Source organism: Eleutherodactylus coqui, chromosome 2 (assembly GCF_035609145.1).
Source record: "Eleutherodactylus coqui strain aEleCoq1 chromosome 2, aEleCoq1.hap1, whole genome shotgun sequence".
Lineage (NCBI taxonomy): Eukaryota > Metazoa > Chordata > Amphibia > Anura > Eleutherodactylidae > Eleutherodactylus > Eleutherodactylus coqui.
In genome coordinates, this window is record NC_089838.1 from 305,398,978 (window position 1) to 305,420,500 (window position 21,523).

The window sequence follows — 21,523 nt, forward strand, 5'->3', positions numbered from 1 at the left end:
AATACTCATAAGCGTTTCTTTTTTCGCACTGCGGCATGTCCTATCTTCGGGAGTGCCCTCGCATCGCCCATTGTTTTCAACCACGTGCTCGGTGCATTCTGTGCGATTCTACCCCGTAGTTATGGGACAAAACTCCTCGCATTCGCGGGGAAAATCGCAGTGGCGAGCGCAATATCGGGCCATGATTTACAGACCGATGTCGCACTTGCCCGTGTTACGTTAGCTTTAGGCTGGATTCACATGAGCGAACGATTCCCTGCAAAATTTTTCGGACCAAAATGGCATATAAATTAAACTGATTTGATCGGGGATATTTCACACCGGAGGTTTTTTACGAGGGTAAGTAAAAATGAAGCATGTCCTATTTTTATCTGATTTTCTAACAAAAAATCTCCCATTGAAGTCAATGGGTGCGTAAAATAAATATGAGGTGAATTCGCAACCAGCATGTAACCAAGGGACCATAAAAACCAGAGAACCTGCAGCGCCCGGACATTTACACGGGGTTTCCTTTGATGTGCGTGAAAAATTAATGTAAAACAGATGAAAATTGAGCGTGAAAATTGCAAAAAAAGTATGAAAATTGCAAAAACAGTCACACGAATAATCAGCCATTTTGTTACGGCTCACAAATGTCCGTGTGAGTTCGCCCTTATTATGTTCGGCCGGGCTCACACACGAGAGTAATTGAATTGCGTATTTTGCGCGGTAAATTGCTGCAATTCAAATACATTGATATTCGCTGTTCCACTCCCACTTGCGTATATTCACTGCGCACAACACGCGTAAAAAACAACGTAGCGTCTTCTATTGTTCTCTATGGGTACATAGTTTGTGCATGACAGCGTGCGTGAGATTCACTGTCACGGCAGGCGAAAAACGCAACAATACGCCGGTAGAATGCTGCGCTGGATAAGCAGTGTTTTACCATACGAACAGCCTTACAGAAAACATCCAAAATGGCCGCCGTCGGCTGCTACACAAAGATGTACATGATTGAACGGCATGTGGTATTTTGGGGGTCACCATGTCACAGGCACTTCAGATTTATCCCTCGGGTTCACCCACTTCAGGAGGAGCTGCTGCCTAATGGTAACCCCAAATCTAGAGGGGTCAAGTCCCGGGAACATGGAGACTAAGTAACAGGGCAACCAATCCATCCGTTCCAAACCGAGCTGCGAGCCTCGGACACACTCCTCTCGGGGAACAACATTACTAAACCCGCTGATGTTGCGCCAAAGGTAAGTCATTGAGCCATCCGTCCGCTGTCGTGTTTAGAATGCTCAGAGGTCGGTCACTATTTATGGGTCCGAGGAGCGGCTCACCCCAAATTTCAGCTTGCTTTTTTGTTTCAATTTATCCTTATCCTTGAGGCTAGACGCACACGATCCCAAAACGCGCACGAATATGATCTGCATTCTTTTGAACGGAGTCATATACATGAGCAATGCAGCGATGCTGCGCGGTAAAATAAAATAAAAAAATTTGCTGGATGTCCTATTTTTTTGCGTTACCCTCAGCCCATTGTTTACAATGGGACCTGAAAGACGTTGCATAATGTGTGATGCGCATGCAAGTGCAATTTCAATCCTATTGAAATCAATGGGAAGCATGGGCCGGTCCTCTGACGTGCGTGGAACCTGCGCATGAGGATCAGAATTTCATAGAAACGTTGAAAACCGCCTTGCATCCGTGGGTAAGATGCTAGTTGACAAGCACGATATCGCGCAGCCTGTGTGAATGTAGCCTTACAGTCAGAAATTATTTGCTTCTTGTGCTAAATAGTTTTAAACCAAATTCCGTTGCGGTATTTTAGCGCTGGAGCAACCAGCTCCACACACACGGCCTCCTGCGAAGCTGGACAGATCTCTTTCTCATCCACATCATTGGGGGACAGTCGAAAACCGTAGGTATAGCTACTGCCACTAGGAGGCAGACCAAGCCAAAAACGTGTTACTCCTCCTACTAACTATACCCCCTGCTGGCACCAAGCTAACCAGTTTTGCTTAGTAGGAGGCAGACCTCTTCATTGCCGGTCTTCAAGTAGTGTTTGGATTCGGGAATGCAGGGAGGAAGGACTCTCCCAGTTACCCCGCCGAGGAGAGCGAATAGATCCGAGTAAACCAGTCTGTTGTCAGCCCCAACCTCAAAAGAAAAGGAGGCACGTCCGAGCATTAACTTGATTGTGGCCCGCCAGCTATAGTGTCTCTCCCTTTCTTCCCACCAGAGCACTCCCTTCTTCACTAAAGGCAGGCGCTCTGGGGCGGTAGATCACTGCTGGAGTCGTGGAGCATGCTGCCGGTGGACGCCTGGGTTCGTCGCGTTAGGCATTTTCGCTCATGCATCACTAGGGTTAGTGTCCCAAATCCGATGGGCATACGACCACAGTCTACTGTGCTGCACCTGTTTGGGATGCCAGCCATGCCTAATTAAGTCCCCAGCTACTGGCCTGTTAAGGCCGCTCTCGTGGGGCACGCCACAAGGATGGTTTTTATCTCTCCTCCCATCATTCAGCTCACCTGTATTGGGCAATCAGGTGTGGTGGCTCTGTTGTTGGAGTTGCAGGTTCAAGTCTGACCAAAGCCAAACCCTGGATGGTCAGCGCTCCTACTGGTCTGGGCTTCCTATTTCACCGAAGGCTTGCCCCTCACAGCCAGCTTCATCAGCGGGGTGTGCTGGGACTTGTGGTACTATGCTGCAAGCGTTGGGATCCACTTAAAAGTCCAGCAACTTGTGTCGCTCCACAGAACAGCTCCGGTTTGAGTGAGCTCTGGCTGGCAGCTCGCTCCCCGGCTTGTTACCCTCCTGCGGTACCATCATGCATCATGACAAGGTGGTACTACGTCCCATTTCCTACTTTCTACCTTACGTGGTGTCGGCTTTACACAGTAATAGGTTTGTCATGCTTCCTTCCGCCTGGCGCAGTTCATCCGAGAGAACGTGTCGGTCACTCAGTGAATCTAGTGCCAGCCTTGCGGACCTATCTATCGCACATGGCCCCTTTCAGACACTGAACTGTTCATAACCCTGGATGGCCCGAGGCGTCACCTTGTGGCTTCCAAAGCTGTCAACTCTCACTGGATACAATCCGCAGTGGTAGAGGCGTATCGCACCAAGGGCAGGTCACCTCCATTTCACGGTATGGTGCATTCTACTAGGGCATTAGATGCTTCGTGGGCGGTTAGTAATGGGGCCTCAGCTACGCAGGTGTGTAAGGTCGCTACTTGGACTTCATTGCACACCTTTTCATGTTCTTCGAGGTGCGTACGGTTGCATCTGCGGACGCCTCCCTCGGTTGGGGAGTTTTGCAGATGGCTATAGGTTTATCCGCATGATATACCTTCCCTTCCCCGAGGGCCGACTCTGGAACATCCTACGGTCAAAGCAGTTTCCCCCACTGATACGGACGAGAAAACAACATTTTTGTACTTACTGTCTCGTTCATTGGGGGGACAGCACCCACCCAGTCGGGTGTTAATATCCCTCTTTGTTGGAGCGCTCCCTCTGTTGTGGCACATAGTGCTATCCTGACCTATAGTTTTGTGTACTGTACCTGGCTGCTCCTACTAGTTTACTGGTTAGCTTGGTGCCTACAGGAAGGATATAGCTAGTGGGAGGAGCTAACACTGCTTAGTGTCCGCCTCCTAGAGGCAGCAGCTATACCTACGGTCAAAGTTGTGTCCACCAATGAACGATCACTCACATGAAAAAAAAAATCTTGTATTTGCCCCTGGATAGGTAGTTTCTGTGGAGCCCTTGTATACTGATGGACGGCTATAGACGGCTTCTGAAAGTCCCTTGGGTGTCCTCCTGTATATTCAGATCCCTTAAAGGGGTATTCCATCTTATAAACCGCCACTATATCCTGTTGATACTGTATTGTAACACTCTATAACCGGTGGGGGTCCGGCCTCTGGAAACAAAGGGGCCGACAGTTATCCTTTCTATGTTCTAGAATTGGACTGATGAATTGTATATAACAACGATGACATGATGGCCGACAGTAATGTTCTACTTACTTAATCAGCCCATCCTCCATGTAAATGTCAGCGTGGAACGACTGGTCATCGTTAACGATTTTACCGCCTTTTATAAGAAGTCGGTCACTCTGAAAAAGGAGACAAAGATGGGTGAGAATTCTTCTCCTTACAGCATTAGTATACAACTAGCTCATGAACATTTCCATAGCTTAACCCGATGAGGACTAAGCGCCATAAATGTATACAGCTTGGTCCCGGACTTTAATTCCATGCCATAGTAAGGTAAAGTCCCCTGGTGCCAGCAGCGAGTCATGACTGAATGTTTTTGCAGGGTGGTTTGCCATTGCCTTCCCCAGTCATCTATATTACCTGTACTTGTTCTTATCTGCAATCCCTCCATTCCACCAGTTCTGGGTCCCATTTTCAGCAGTCGAAAATAGCCACCGCAATCTTCAGACTACCTAATCCACACAGTGCATTGGTAGTGTTAGACTGCACATGTGATCAGAACTGACCAATCAGAGAGTAGTGCATTAGGTAGCAAGAAAACGGCAGCTGCCTTTTTGGGTGATTGGAAAAATAGGGTCTGAAACTGGCAGATTGGAGGGCGGCAAAGAACAACTGTAGGTAAGATACTCTTCACCCCTTCCAGATCCTGAACAAGATTTTGTCCCCAAACCATAGTGTTGCTTTAAGGCCCTTTTCATACCGGTCGATGATGATGTCCGAACTCTCATTTCCCGCTCACTGCCCTGTATACACGGCGTCCATGAAGTGTCCAACAAGCATACGTTCATTTATTGGCTGATCAGATCATTCATGCTGGTACAAAAATATCTGGGATGATTTAGTGATCCTGCACTGAGCAGGGGTTGGACCCGATGACCCCGGAGCAGGGAGTTGGACCCGATGACCCCGGAGGCAGGGAGTTGGACCCGATGACCCCGGAGGCAGGGAGTTGGACCCGATGACCCCGGAGGCAGGGAGTTGGACCCGATGACCCCGGAGTCAGGGAGTTGGACCCGATGACCCCGGAGGCAGGGAGTTGGACCCGATGACCCCGGAGGCAGGGAGTTGGACCCGATGACCCCGGAGGCAGGGAGTTGGACCCGATGACCCCGGAGGCAGGGAGTTGGACCCGATGACCCCGGAGGCAGGGAGTTGGACCCGATGACCCCGGAGGCAGGGAGTTGGACCCGATGACTCCGGAGCAGGGAGTTGGACCCGATGACCCCGGAGGCAGGGAGTTGGACCCGATGACCCCGGAGGCAGGGAGTTGGACCCGATGACCCCGGAGGTCCCTTCCAACTCTACCATTCTATGGTTCTATGAAAAAAATCACCATAATCAGCAGCACACTCAGCGTATATGGGGGGGTGCTGCCAACAACAAATGCATGAATGACCACGCGGAAATACCGCGAGATTTCCGCTGAAAAAATGCAGCTTCAAAACACGCTGCCTTTCACCGAAGATTTTGGAGCGGCTTCGACGCCTGTATTCTGCTGCGGCCCTCTCTGCCCATAGAGAGGAGAGAGGCCACAGTGGAAACGGGGAAATAACGGACATGCCGCAGCTTTGAATTCCCCGCGGCATGTCAATTTCAGTACGGCTTGGCCGCAGCATGTAGATGAGATTTTTTGCAAATCTCGTCCACTTTGCTGGCTAATCCCGTGATAAAAAGCCGCGGGCGGAATTTCCGTGCGGAAAGTCTGCACGGAAATTCCGCGACCATTACGACCCGTGTGAACCCAGTCTTTACATGCTGCAGTCAATTCTAGTAACGTCATGTAAATGCCCTGATTGGAGTTTGGGGATCACAAACACCCCCTTACCACGAGTTTGCAGGGTGCCTTTGTTTGCGGAGTCGGATTGCAGTATGATGTAATACTCTGGTATTGCATCATACGGCAGGAGCGATCAAAGCACAGGAAGTTCAAGTCCCCCTTGGAGGACAAAAAAGTTTAATTCATCTCAAAAAATTATTTTGAAAAATGTAATTTAAAAAAAAACCTCATATTTATATAAAGAAAAAAAAACATTTTGTATCCCTGTGCCCCATAACATATTTGCTATCGCCACATCTATACAAAACCAATCCGTCAAAGTAACTCATCATTTTTTTCCAACACAGTGAACGTCATCAGAAAAAAAAAAAACACCAGAATTGCACGTATTTTGTCACGTGATCTCAAAGAAAAATGTAATAAAAAGTTTAAGGTTCCACAAAAAAATGAGGCCTCCCATAGCCATCACAATGTAAAATAAAAAAGTTCTGACTGCCAACAGATGGTGGAAGGATAGATTTTTTTTTTTTAGTAGTACAGCAAAAGTAAAACTATAAAAATATGGTATTAAGACACAGAATAAAGTTATCATGCCATTTTCGCCGCAATATGTAGAATTAAGACCCCACCCCAAAAAAAAGAAAAAAAATCGTGGCATTGCATTCCCCCCCCCCCCCCCCTCCCCCATTTCACTCCACTTAGAACTTCTTAAAAGTTTTCCAGTAAATTATGCGGTATAGCGATTGGTACCATTGAAAACTAGAGCTTTTCCTACAAAGAACCAGCCCTCATGTAGCCATGGAAACGGAAAAATAAAAGTTTTTTGCTAAGGATTTTTTGAAAGCAAACAGGAAAAACTGAAAATGATAGAAAAAAAATGGGGGCGGCGTCATTAAGGGGTTAAAAGATTTGTCTAATTGGGAAGCATGCCCTACATTTGCAGTACGGCGATGACGGCTCCCCTCAGGGCTACAGCAGCTGGTTTAATGATGATCAGATGCCATCGGGGACGGGGCTGCAGTTAGAAACAGGGTTGTCGAAAGATGGACAGACGGACGGACAGGCAGACGGGCGGGCGATGAACATTTTGCTGTCAGGATGGTTCGGTGTTCAGGTTTTCCTCACTGCCCAAAGTGCAATAGAAAATGAATGAGCGGCGAGCGTGGAGCCAGCAGTGACAGTGCCCCCCGTCTAGGGTGACACATTGTACCACCCAGTGTAACCACAGCGGGCAGCGCCAGGGCTGCAGGGTGTGGGCTTCCTGCAGACACGCAGAAGAGGCCGCTGTGAGCCAGCTCTTCAGTGTGAGTCACATGTGGGACACAAACCCCATGTCTGGTAACCAGCAGAGACCGACATACAAATACAGGAATCCTCAGCCTGCCGCTCCGCAAGGCGGATGTGCTGCGGTCTGCCGGCCGTGCCTGCCATGTAAATGAGGCTGGCACTGCCAGGCTACACTACACACACCACAATGACATCTTGGGCCAAAATACAAGACTCTATGTCTGCTTATGTCAGATGTGCCCTCTATCAGACAGACCCCCGCTGTATGTTATTATTAACCGGGGGGCTTCGGAGTAGTAAGAGGGATTGCAGCATTAAAACGCTGCTTACTCTGACCCATCAAAAACAGAGGATGAAATACTACACCCCCCCGAGCGCCAGCGCTATGTGACCAAAGACGACAGAATGATGGTAATACCGCAGTTACTACCGAGCGATTGGACAGAGTTTGAATTATACCGCAGTTACTACTGAGCGACTGGACAGAGTGAGAATTATACCGCAGTTACTACCGAGCGATTGGACAGAGTGAGAATTATACCGCAGTTACTACCGAGCGATTGGACAGAGTGAGAATTATACCGCAGTTACTACTGAGCGACTGGACAGAGTAAGAATTATACCGCAGTTACTACCGAGCGATTGGACAGAGTGAGAATTATACCGCAGTTACTACTGAGCGATTGGACAGAGTGAGAATTATACCGCAGTTACTACCGAGCGATTGGACAGAGTGAGAATTATACCGCAGTTACTACTGAGCGATTGGACAGAGTGAGAATTATACCGCAGTTACTACTGAGCGATTGGACAGAGTGAGAATTATACCGCAGTTACTACCGAGCGATTGGACAGAGTGAGAATTATACCGCAGTTACTACCGAGCGATTGGACAGAGTGAGAATTATACCGCAGTTACTACTGAGCGATTGGACAGAGTGAGAATTATACCGCAGTTACTACCGAGCGATTGGACAGAGTGAGAATTATACCGCAGTTACTACCGAGCGATTGGACAGAGTGAGAATTATACCGCAGTTACTACCGAGCGATTGGACAGAGTGAGAATTATACCGCAGTTACTACCGAGCGATTGGACAGAGTGAGAATTATACCGCAGTTACTACCGAGCGATTGGACAGAGTGAGAATTATACCGCAGTTACTACCGAGCGATTGGACAGAGTGAGAATTATACCGCAGTTACTACCGAGCGATTGGACAGAGTGAGAATTATACCGCAGTTACTACCGAGCGATTGGACAGAGTGAGAATTATACCGCAGTTACTACCGAGCGATTGGACAGAGTGAGAATTATACCGCAGTTACTACCGAGCGATTGGACAGAGTGAGAATTATACCGCAGTTACTACCAGCTGATTGGACAGAATGAGGATTATACCGCAGTTACTACCAGATGATTGGACAGAATGAGGATTATACCGCAGTTACTACCAGATGATTGGACAGAATGAGGATTATACCGCAGTTACTACCAGATGATTGGACAGAATGAGGATTATACCGCAGTTACTACCAGATGATTGGACAGAATGAGGGTTATACCGCAGTTACTACCAGATGATTGGACAGCATGAGGATTATACCGCAGTTACTACCAGATGATTGGACAGAATGAGGATTATACCGCAGTTACTACCAGATGATTGGACAGAATGAGGATTATACCGCAGTTACTGCCAGATGATTGGACAGAATGAGGGTTATACCGCAGTTACTGCCAGATGATTGAGCAGAGTGAGGATTATACCGCAGTTACTACCAGATGATTGGACAGCATGAGGATTATACCGCAGTTACTGCCAGATGATTGGACAGAATGAGGGTTATACCGCAGTTACTGCCAGATGATTGAGCAGAGTGAGGATTATACCGCAGTTACTACCAGATGATTGGACAGCATGAGGATTATACCGCAGTTACTGCCAGATGATTGGACAGAATGAGGATTATACCTCAGCTACTACCAGATGATTGGACAGAATAAGGATTATACCGCAGTTACTACCAGATGATTGGACAGAATGAGGGTTATACCGCAGTTACTACCAGATGATTGGACAGAATGAGGATTATACCGCAGTTACTACCAGATGATTGGACAGAATGAGGATTATACAGCAGTTACTACCAGATGATTGGACAGAATGAGGATTATACCGCAGTTACTACCAGATGATTGGACAGAATGAGGATTATACAGCAGTTACTACCAGATGATTGGACAGAATGAGGATTATACCGCTGTTACTACCAGATGATTGGACAGAATGAGGATTATACCGCAGTTACTACCAGATGATGGGACAGAATGAGGATTATACCGCAGTTACTACCAGATGATTGGACAGAATGAGGATTATACCGCAGTTACTACCAGATGATGGGACAGAATGAGGATTATACCGCAGTTACTACCAGATGATTGGACAGCATGAGGATTATACCGCAGTTACTGCCAGATGATTGGACAGAATGAGGATTATACCTCAGTTACTACCAGATGATTGGACAGAATGAGGGTTATACCGCAGTTACTACCAGATGATTGGACAGAATGAGGATTATACAGCAGTTACTACCAGATGATTGGACAGAATGAGGATTATACCGCTGTTACTACCAGATGATTGGACAGAATGAGGATTATACCGCAGTTACTACCAGATGATGGGACAGAATGAGGATTATACCGCAGTTACTACCAGATGATTGGACAGAATGAGGATTATACCGCAGTTACTACCAGATGATGGGACAGAATGAGGATTATACCGCAGTTACTACCAGATGATTGGACAGAATGAGGATTATACCGCAGTTACTACCAGATGATTGGACAGAATGAGGATTATACCGCAGTTACTACCAGATGATTGGACAGAATGAGGATTATACCGCAGTTACTACCAGATGATTGGACAGAATGAGGATTATACCGCAGTTACTACCAGATGATTGGACAGAATGAGGATTATACCGCAGTTACTACCAGATGATTGGACAGAATGAGGATTATACCGCAGTTACTACCAGATGATTGGACAGAATGAGGATTATACCGCAGTTACTACCAGATGATTGGACAGAATGAGGGTTATACCACAGTTACTACCAGATGATTGGACAGCATGAGGATTATACCGCAGTTACTACCAGATGATTGGACAGAATGAGGATTATACCGCAGTTACTGCCAGACGATTGGACAGAATGAGGGTTATACCGCAGTTACTACCAGATGATTGGACAGAATGAGGGTTATACCGCAGTTACTACCAGATGATTGGACAGAATGAGGATTATACCGCAGTTACTACCAGATGATGGGACAGAATGAGGATTATACCGCAGTTACTACCAGATGATTGGACAGAATGAGGATTATACCGCAGTTACTACCAGATGATTGGACAGAATGAGGATTATACCGCAGTTACTACCAGATGATTGGACAGAATGAGGGTTATACCGCAGTTACTACCAGATGATTGGACAGAATGAGGATTATACCGCAGTTACTACCAGATGATGGGACAGAATGAGGATTATACCGCAGTTACTACCAGATGATTGGACAGAATGAGGATTATACCGCAGTTACTACCAGATGATTGGACAGAATGAGGATTATACCGCAGTTACTACTGAGCGATTGTAACAGTCGCCGTCTGGTTCAAATGAGATTAAAATGAGCATTTAAGTAATGATTCGTGCAAATATCACCCTGGATGTAGCGAGCAAAGCCTTTCTTGCAAGAAATGTTTGTGGGAACTTTACAGTCTGATGGTTGATGGCCGACAGCGGTATCCTGGCACTACTTGTGCAATCACCATAACGCAGAAGTACGGTACATCAAGGATGTTCCTCAGGATATTCATCAACAGCTGATTGGAAGGGGATCCACCACTTGGAATCCCCACAGATCAACTGACTGAAGTGAGAGAAGTGTTCAGGTTAGCACCGCTGTTATTTCATTTCATACCAGACACAACACCGTACAATATATAGTGGTCGTATCTGGTATTGCAGCTCAATGCCACATACCCTCAGGCCATGTGACCGGTCACCTGACCACCCCGTCCTCTTTAATCAGCTGATCATTGGGGATCCCGAGTGGCAGACCAACGCTGATCTACCATTGATGACCTTTTCCTGAGGGTATATAGAATAATCCCAGTAAAACCCTCTGGGGACCATTTGCACGGGACTGATTTAGTCCACGAGGACTTTTTCTGCGTCACATTGTTATCCCTATGGGGCCTGGATTCCGCACCTGTTAAAATCAGCACGTCTTTTATTTTTTTTTCAAAACCGCAAGATTAAATTCTGCGTTGGAAAAGCTTTCTGCTGTGGAATTAAAGGACGTCTTGTGGAATTATTGCTGCGGGACATATAACGTACAGGACATATAATTCTGCAATTAAAGTTTGGGAAAAAAACAAACATACAAAAAAAAAAAAAAAGTAATAAATTTCCAAGACATTCCGCAGAACGCATTCTGCAGTTAAAAGCGGCATATATCATTATCACTGCATCGGCAGACGGTAGCCCAATCTTTTTCATTACTGACCCCCCTCATTCCTCATTATCGGTGTTGCGCCCATTTCCGTGTCTAATATGCAAATGTGGGCTGAGTGTGTCAAGTGTGCGGACGCAGGAGCTCCAATAGAAGCGAGGCGGTACCGCCCAGTTCCATCCAATCAGCGTGGACCTACTGGAGCGTGTGCCGTGTGACCATGCTCTTACAGCTCACTCACGCGTATGATCGCTGCATATTATGCGCACATTTTCTCTCCGCATGTAATAGGGGAGTGAAGCCTTATTGATTGGCATTGGGGTATTCAAACATACGCTTTTGTAAGCGCGTAAAAAAAAAAACAGTATTATGGCCCTCACTGAAATCAATGGGATTGCGCAAATATGCCGCGAATAGACATGACGCAAGCATACTCACTGCGTATTCCTGCATGAAATCAATTTGGCCTACGTGCGTTGTTTTGTGAACGGAAATAGGCAGTGATCAAAAAAGTAAGAAGGTGAAAATACGCACAATTCAGTGGTGTAAACATGCAGCGCATCTCCACGACCGAACATGTGAGTCAGCCCTAAAATACGGATAAGTCGGGGTCCAGGAAGGAGTTAAAAAGCACCCGTCACTACCCCTGACACATCCAGTTTTAGTAAATAATTGTATTTCCAAGGAAACAACAATTCTGGAGTATCTTTTCCTATAACTTTGTTGCACCGTTCCTCTGTTATCCCTCTTGGAAATTATGTTACCAATTGCAGAGGGGTGTACATTCTGACATTGTCCAATCAGTGCTGACTCTGTAGGGACGCACCTCTTTGACAAGGAAATGGTAACGCCCAATTCTCAATTTAGTCATACATTTCCAGGAGGAATAACAGAGGAACACCACAACACAGAAATTTAAGAAGAAGATATTCCAGAATTGTTATATCATAGTGAATACAAGTATTTACTAAAACAGCCCTCTATGGAGAGGTGAAGGCCATAACAGGTGGTGGTGCCCTCGCATACCCACTGAGCACCCGTCAGGGGGGCATATTCTCCAACACTGAATGCAATGAAGCGGAGACTATTTCTTTGCGGCTGGAATGATATACAAACCTGCAGCCAGCCATCACCAACATAACGTACATATACAAGATACAGCAGTACCCATATAGAAGGTGTAGTAAGCTGCCGCTGACTAGCCTAGGTTTCCGGATACGTGTATGATGCGTACAGATCACTAACAGACCCATAATCAGTACATGCACGGCTCTCAATCGATATTTAGGATGTTCTCCGAGTACTGTAATAATCCCACCACACTTCCCTATGGGTACAGGGGTCCGGGAAGGAACAGCCCTCTCCCGAGATAGTGCTGGCGTCACAGTCATCTCATGGCCATATTCATTACCGAGCCTTTTCCAATATGGCGATCATGTGTCCCAACAGCAGCTGTGTATATAAATTACCACGGAACGGTCACATGATCCACAAGATGCTGACTAGGGAGCTCGATTGGGCATGATGGCCCCCAGAATGTGATTGGTTGAGCAATGATATACAATCTTTGTCAAAAAAAGTAAATAAATTGCGCCCCTATAAGAAGTTGTGGTTTTTCTGCAGAACCCGTCATGCAGTTCCATCTCAGACAGATATGTAAATGATGAGAGTTGTGGTGATTAGATGGACAGTCTTGTCACCTGAGACCCTAAAAGTGGTTCCCCCCTTGGCCTATAAGAGGCTCTCGGAGGCCCCTTGTGTGTAGTGACCTCTTCTTCCGCTTGTGTAGAGCTTGTTGGCCACTAGACGCCTCTACGACGCAGAGAAGAGATTTCACCCCGCTACCAGAGTCTGAGAGGGGCGCATTATTGGGATGTGAGAAGCTGGATGGTCGTAGCGTTGAATTGTCCCCCACCGGCCGTTCTGCCCAGACTGTTAGGAGGTGTTAGGACCAGTGGATGTGTGAGGGAACACAAGGTGAAAGGGCTCAGGACGCCCCCTACAGACCACCAGGAGAGAGAAGCATCTGACCAGACTGTTAGGAGGTGTTGGGACCAGTGGATGTGTGAGGGCACACAAGGTGATCGGGCTCAGGAAGACCCCTACAGAACACCAGTAGAGAGGAGCGTCTGACCAGATTGTTAGGGAGTGTTGGGACCAGTGGATGTGTGAAGGCATACAAGGTGACCGGGCTCAGGACGCCCCCTACAGACCACCAGTAGAGAGGAGCGTCTGACCAGATTGTTAGGGAGTGTTGGGACCAGTGGATGTGTGAGGGCACACAAGGTGACCGGGCTCAGGACGCCCCCTACAGACCACCAGTAGAGAGGAGCGTCTGACCAGATTGTTAGGGAGTGTTGGGACCAGTGGATGTGTGAGGGCACACAAGGTGGCTGGGCTCACAACGCCCCCTACAAAACACCAGTAGAGAGGAGCGTCTGATCATCCGACAAGCAACAGCAGCTCCAACTGTTTCATTGCCTGCCATACAGAGACAGGGGGCGCCATTGTTACACGCCTGTGTCTGTCAGAACCATTTCCAGGCACTTGGCTGAAGGTCACTCACTGCCTCGTTCTTGTTTGCAGTGGTGTTGTTAATGACAAAACTGGACGCTACAGAGCGGAACCGGGTTGTCTTCAGCAATAAACCAAGGTTTAGTTTGGGCGCTGACGACGGCCGTGTTCATGTCTGGAGACCTCGGGATGAGCACCTCAATCCTGCCTTTGCTGTGGACCGGCACACTGCCCCCTGCTGGTGTGATGGTCTGGGGGCCATCTCATACCACACTCGGTCCCCCCTAGTAGTGGTACGAGGGACAATGACAGCTCAGCGATATCTTCAGGACATCCTGCAGCCACATGTGTTCCTCTCATGGCGGCTTCCAGCAGGATAATGCCCAGCCGCACACACAAGGGGGTCACAGGAATGTCCCCACAACATTGTCACACTTCCATGGCTGCCCGGTCACCAGATTTATCACCAATAGAACATGTATGGGACCATCTGGGACGCCAACTTCAATCACCTACGAGTTTACAGGACGTAGAGCCTCAGTTACAGCAAATGTGGACCGATATGCCTCAGGATACCATACAGAACCCATATGCTTCCATGCCTGCCCATATCACATCTTGTATCTAAGCTAGAGGCGGTACAACAGGGTACTAGATCCTGTATGCCCACCTGTATCACATCTTGTATCCAAGCTAAAGGCGGTACAACAGGGCACTAAATCCTGTATGCCCACCTGTATCACATCTTGTATCCAAGCTAGAGGAGGTACATATCTTTTAATGTCCAGCAGACATGCCGCCCCCCAACAGTCATCACTGCCCCCTCCTGTAATGTCTAGTAGTCATCACTGCCCCCTCCTGTAATGTCTAGCAGTCATCACAGCCCCCTCCCACCAGTCATCACTGCCCCCTCCTACCAGTCATCACTGCCCCCAGCAGTTATCACTGCCCCCTCCTGTAATGTCTAGTAGACATGCCGCCCACCTCACTAGTAATCACTGCCCCCTCCTGTAATGTCTTGCAGACATGCTGCCCCCTACCAGTCATCACTGCCCCCTCCAGTAATATCTAGCAGACATGCTTCCCCTCTACCAGTCATCACTGCCCCCCACCAGTCATCACTGCCCCCCACCAGTCATCACTGCCCCCCACCAGTCATCACTGCCCCCCACTATTCATCACTGCCCCCTCCTGTAATGTCTAGCAGACATGCTGCCCCACACCAGTCATCACTGCCCCCCACTAGTCATCACTGCCCCCTCTTGCAATGTCTAGCAGTCATCACTGCCCCCTCCTGTAATGTCTAGCAGTCATTACTGCCCCCTCCTGTAATGTCTAGCAGTCATCACTGCCCCCTCCTGTAATGTCTAGCAGTCATCACTGCCCCCTCCTGTAATGTCTAGCAGTCATCACTGCCCCCTCCTGCAATGTCTTGCAGTCATCACGGCCCCCTCCTACCAGTCATCACTGCCCCCTCCTTTAATGTCTAGCAGTCATCACAGCCCCCTCCCACTAGTCATCACTGCCCCCGCCTGCAGTGTCTAGCAGTCATCACTGCCCCCTCCTGTAATGTCTAGCAGTCATCACAGCCCCCTCCCACCAGTCATCCCAGCCCCCTCCCACCAGTCATCCCAGCCCCCTCCCACCAGTCATCACTGCCCCCTCCCACCAGTCATCACAGCCCCCTCCCACCAGTCATCACAGCCCCCTCCTGTAATGTCTAGCAGTGATCACAGCCCCCTTCTACCAGTCATCACAGCCCCCTCCTACCAATCATCACAGCCCCCTCCTGTAGTGTCTAGCAGTCATCACAGCCCCCTCGCACGAGTTATCACAGCCCCGTCCTACCAATCATCACAGCCCCCTCCTGTAGTGTCTAGCAGTCATCACAGCCCCCTCCCACCAGTCATCACAGCCCCCTCCCAACAGTCATCACAGCCCCCTCCCACCATTCACCACAGCTCCCTCCTATAGTGTCTAGCAGTCATCACAGCCCCCTCCTACCAGTCATCACAGCCCCCTCCTGCAATGTCTAGCAGTCATCACAGCCCCCTCCTGTAATGTCTAGCAGTCATCACTGCCCCCTCCTGCAATGTCTAGCAGTCATCACTGCCCCCTCCTGCAATGTCTAGCAGTCATCACTGCCCCCTCCCACCAGTCATCACTGCCCCCTCCTGCAATGTCTAGCAGTCATCACAGCCCCCTCCTGCAATGTCTAGCAGTCATCACTGCCCCCTCCTGCAATGTCTAGCAGTCATCACTGCCCCCTCCCACCAGTCATCACTGCCCCCTCCCACCAGTCATCACTGCCCCCTCCTGCAATGTCTAGCAGTCATCACAGCCCCCTCCTGCAATGTCTAGCAGTCATCACTGCCCCCTCCTGTAATGTCTAGCAGTCATCACTGCCCCCTCCTGCAATGTCTAGCAGTCCTCACTGCCCCCTCCCACCAGTCATCAGTGCCCCCTCCTGCAATGTCCTCCCCATTAGAGCTTATTCACATGCATCCAGCAGCAGTTTAGCTACTTTCAGTATAAGACAATTGCTGGAGCAGGTGTGGCGGGCGGGTGCTTACGAATCACCGGTATTAGGTGAACCGAGTGACTCCCAGTAATTACCCCTCTTTTAGGCCTCGTTCACACAACGTGGTTTTCATGCAGAATAGACGCATGAAAATATTGCATCTATTAGAAGCAATGGTTTCCTATAGAAGCGTTCAGATGAAGGAATTCCAGATGCGCAAAAAACTGGCACCTTCCAAAGATAGGACATGATTGGCTACAATGCGCGCATCTACGGTCTGTGCTGCACGACAAGATAGGACCTGACCTACCTTTGGTGCGTGATGTGCAGGAGTCTCCATAGACTCCTATGGGAGCAGCAGTTTATGGAAGCGCCTGCGCAGGAAAGAAGATTACAACTCATTTTAGGAGAATTTCTGCAGACTGAGGGAATTCCCAACGGCAGCAGCGCCGCTACACCCAGAAGCACAATTTAAATGTCCCGCTGTAAACTCCTCTTAGCCTATAGGGGCTATGGGGGATTACCCCCAGCAGGGAGAGAGAGAGAGCGGGGCTATGGGGGATTAACCCACAGCAGGGAGAGAGAGAGAGAGCGGGGCTATGGGGGATTAACCCATAACAGGGTTCTGGGTTCACACTGGCGAGAGCGAAATCGGGCCATGAGGGGATAACTTCATAACTTGGCACAGCCCCTTTAATTTATGGACTCCATCAATCAATGAGTTTTAGCACATACAGGTGGACAAAAATATGGAAACACTACAAAATGCATGAGATTTTAATCATTAGCACTGATCTGCCCTTTTAACCCGAGAGCTTTTCTGCCAAAATTGTGTTTACTTCACCTCTTGCCCTGCTCTGGGTCGTTTTGGGAGCCGGCTGGTAACAGCAGCTGATTTGCTCAAGCCCCTGACCAATGGGACCTTGTTGTTCAGGCAGATATTCACTTGTTGCTCGGGCAGCATCTGCGTCATATCACCTCCACTTAATATCGGTCTCTACATGTCTTACTGAAATTTCTCATTGATTCATAATCCTATGTAACTTAAGGCATGCATTCCGTACAACGTTTCCATATTTTTGTCTAGCCCCTGTATATATTACTAAAATAACGTAAAAGCTTTAAAATCAGCTGTAAGGGCGAATAAGTGAAAATAAAGGTATTTAGAAAGCCGCTCTAGTGAAGTCTCACTACTGATGAATTACATGGAGCGTTCGTCTTCCTCTCTGGATTTCACCGCTGTTTCTAGAAGCTTCTCTTCGGATGTGAGGAGGGTAACCTTAACAACTAGCGCTGTAAAGCTTCTCTGTGGATCTAAGACGTCTCGGGCCCCCTGGGAACACATTAATGTACCAGGCAACGGCTGAAGATAAAAGGCTCATACATGCAGCACACGTAGATGGGGGCTACCGCCTGCAGACACGACTGCGGGACGTAGAAGGGGGGCTCTTCATTATTTAGCAGAGGTTGGCAGCATTTATACACCCCTGGCGGTAAAAAGTGGGGCACAAGTAACGCTATGAAACCAGCAATAGCGAGGATCTGGCGGAGGCTGGGGGGCACTTACTTTTGCACATGCTATAGTAAGATGTCGACTTACTTATTAACTATAGCTTAGATTGAGTGCACTTTAGATAAGGGCTCATTAGGCGCGCCAATTTTGCACACGTCATACGCAGTGAATTGAACCATTGATTTCAATGGGTTAATTCATATAAGAGTATTTTACCTCCGTGTTTCAAGCCCTAAGATCCCTATAAGGGGTTTAACTAAGGGCGCATTCACACGACCGTATCCGTAAAACTGGAGTTTCGCAGTGTTCTGTATGAGCCGGCAGAGACCACGTATGGCAGCGAGTGCACTGAGCGTCACCGCGTATCTCGGTCATGCTCAGTGCGTCTTTTTTGTTAATTCCCCACTCTTTCATTGGGTTGCGTATGAATCGCCGACCATTCGCGATGTATTGCGTATGGACATTGTTTCATACATTGCCCATGGAAAAGTATAGGGCTCACACTGCGTGGTACACCGAGAAATAGATCATGCCACGGGTTCGACACGCGGTGTTTACGTGTTATGTGAATGGCTCACAGTTTACTCTCATTGACTCCATTCACCACCGTTCGTCAAGCGGAAGAAATCACAGTCATGAGAATGAGCCCTAACATGGAAAATCAACTTAAAGGGGTTGTCTGTCCTCTTTTGCACAGATGGTAGTCATCAGTAGTTGATGGGCGGGGGACACCAGACCGCTATCAATGCAGTAAGCCAGACATTGTCATTAGCCGTCGGCACAGGAAGTGTGTGCGCCAGCTTCACCCCCACCAACGTCAATGGGAGCGCCGCATTGCTTCAGCACTTCGGCGCTCCCATTGACGGCAGTGCGAGTGAAGCTGGTGCACTTTCTGTGCTGATGGCTAATAACGTACGGTTCGCTGCACCGACAGTAGGCCGGATGATTGCTGATGGGCAGAGTTCCCAAGTGGCGGACCCCCGTCCATCAACTACTCACGACCTATCCAGGAGATTGGTCATCGGTAGAAAAAAAGGGCAGAAAACCCCTTTAAAGGGAACCTGTCACCAGAATAAACACACTTTAAAATTTGACTTGGGAATGGAGCTACGAGTGATGGAGGTGGGCAGCGCCAGCCTCTCCCCGCCGGCAGCACGTAGACTGACAGCTCTCTACATACACAAGCAGGAAGAGCACTGTTAGTCTATAAGCTGCCAGCGGGGAGAAGCCAATGACATTCACCGCTTTGACTCGGCGCTACGTTCCAAGTCAAACTGTGGCCATGCCCCCTAATGCCAGGGCATGCCCACTTTTTAAAAGGGTGGCGGGGAGCAGTGTTCAAGTTACAAGTATGTCATGTGCTCCAAAACGGCGATTGTTTTGGACAGCAGAACTCTGGCGCAGTTGTTCTTCCAGCCTATAAATCACGTCGGACCACACGTGGGATATAGAGGCAGATCTACCAATGTTGCCAAGTAGTTAGACTTGGACTAGGCAGTCTTGAGATGTTCCTATAACCCAAACCACATGGTAGAATGAAGCATTATGTAACTTGCTCATGTAATCTGTTTCAGATTAATCTTATTTTCAAGATCACTGCTTGCTGTCTATAAATGGTAACATGCTTTTCATTCAGATGCTGTAAATTAACATCCTTTATACACCATCAAGGTAGGTATGACGGTGTGGCTGGCGGATGGTTGTGGGTCCGGGGTAGCATCACAGCGTCAGCCCAGGCCCACATATTGTGCCATTTTGCCGTGTGTTCATTTTCTGTTGGCAGGGTGTTAAATACCCCTTGCTGTTAAGTGGGAAGTTAACGGGCTGAGGTAGTTGGCTGCTCTTCTGAACAGAGGGTGCTGGTTATACTGTCTGTTTGGATGGGTTTCTGGTCTTGTCTGCGGCTCCCGGCTTGGAACTGCATCTCTGTTAAAGGAGTTGTCCAGTTGTAAATATTGATGGTCTATCCTCAGGATGGGTCATCACAGCGGGGGCCGCAGATCAACTGGGTATTAGTGTATCTTGACGCCACCAGGAAGTCCTGGAGGAGTCAAGATAGACAGGGGGTAACGCCCCCTGAATTTGATTGGCTGCAGATGTGCTAATGGTCTAGGTTCTGGAAGCCAGTAACTGTAGTGTAGCTGCGGAGGCCCGATGCCTTAGGAGCGGTGATCGCTCATTAGCACCGAGCCGCTGACCAGAAGAAAGGTCAGGGCAGCTGCGGAGTGCTGGTGCCTTAGGAGCGGTGAGCGCTCCGAGTCACAGGCCGGAACAAATCAGAGAGCCGCGAGACAGCTGATACTAGCGCCGGCTGTCCGACTCTGACAGCGGCAGACCTAATTGCGGAAGCTGAGCGGGGGGAGCGGCCATGAGGGAACATACAGGCGCTGGGAGGTAGGCTGCCCCAACGGAGCCTGACGACACATGTGGGCACAGCGACAACATCAGGGTGAACAGGGGAGCAGCCGTCAGGCAGCACAGACGCAGCTACACGCTGCCAGCTTATGCTGCAGTTTGGCGGGGGCTGGCCGGGAGCGGCCAGTACGAGTTCAGTTATCGCTGCACACTGCATATTGCTTTATGGCTGCTCCGCAGCCTCATGCTTAATTCACTTCTTAGCCTTACATTATAACATGTTAATGCTGCCATGTAACTGCGGTTACATGGCAGCACTGACAGCGCATAATGTACGGCTAACAACAGAAGTAACCGTAAGGCTTAGAATGCCGGCCAGCCATTAAGCAATGCACAGTATGCAGCTAGGATCTTTGTATCTTCGTGTTCCTCCTGTCAAAGCCCTAGCTTTTGGTGGCATTAAGATACACTAATATCGATCAACTGTTCTACCGACCAGTGAGCTTGTGCACTGAGCTGATTTCTGCATAAAGCAGATAGCTACGTTCTCACTGTAGTGGCCAGGCTTGGTATTGCAGGCAAATTCCTATTGGAGTGAATGAGAACTTGGCTTGCAATACTGAATCTGGCCACTACAGTGAGAACGGAGCTGTCTGCTTCCTGCAGAAATCAGCTCAGTGCAGGATAGCACTGACCTAGAGAACAACTGTTTGGGTGGGGATCCCTAGGGATGGACTATTGATGACCTATACAGAGGTTACGACATCATTTGTTTACAACTAGACAACCCCTTTAAGATAAGTCTGCTTTTGCTCTACTTATTTATCTGGGGTGTTTGTATATCTTTTTACCTGCAGTGATTGTATATATTTTGAATGCCACCATACTTTTGATCCTATTCCCTGTCACCATCTAGGGAAAATCAAGCTCACCCCAGGTTCCTGACGTGGGGCCGCCCTCATCAGGGTGATCACCCTGCTTATAGGTAGGATCCTCTCGTATTTAGGGTTAGATTCCTAGTTTTCCT

General features: G+C 48.5%; 1 protein-coding gene across 3 annotated transcripts in view; it reads right to left on the reverse strand.

Moving 5' to 3' along the window:
* Window positions 1-21,523, reverse strand: part of DPYSL2 (dihydropyrimidinase like 2) — a 98,698-nt gene that overhangs the window by 31,124 nt on the left and 46,051 nt on the right. For all 3 annotated transcript variants that reach the window (XM_066593506.1, XM_066593507.1, XM_066593508.1), the window contains exon 2: window positions 4,020-4,108. In XM_066593506.1, coding sequence (XP_066449603.1) covers window positions 4,020-4,108 — 89 coding nt within the window. The remainder of the gene's footprint in view (window positions 1-4,019; window positions 4,109-21,523) is intronic.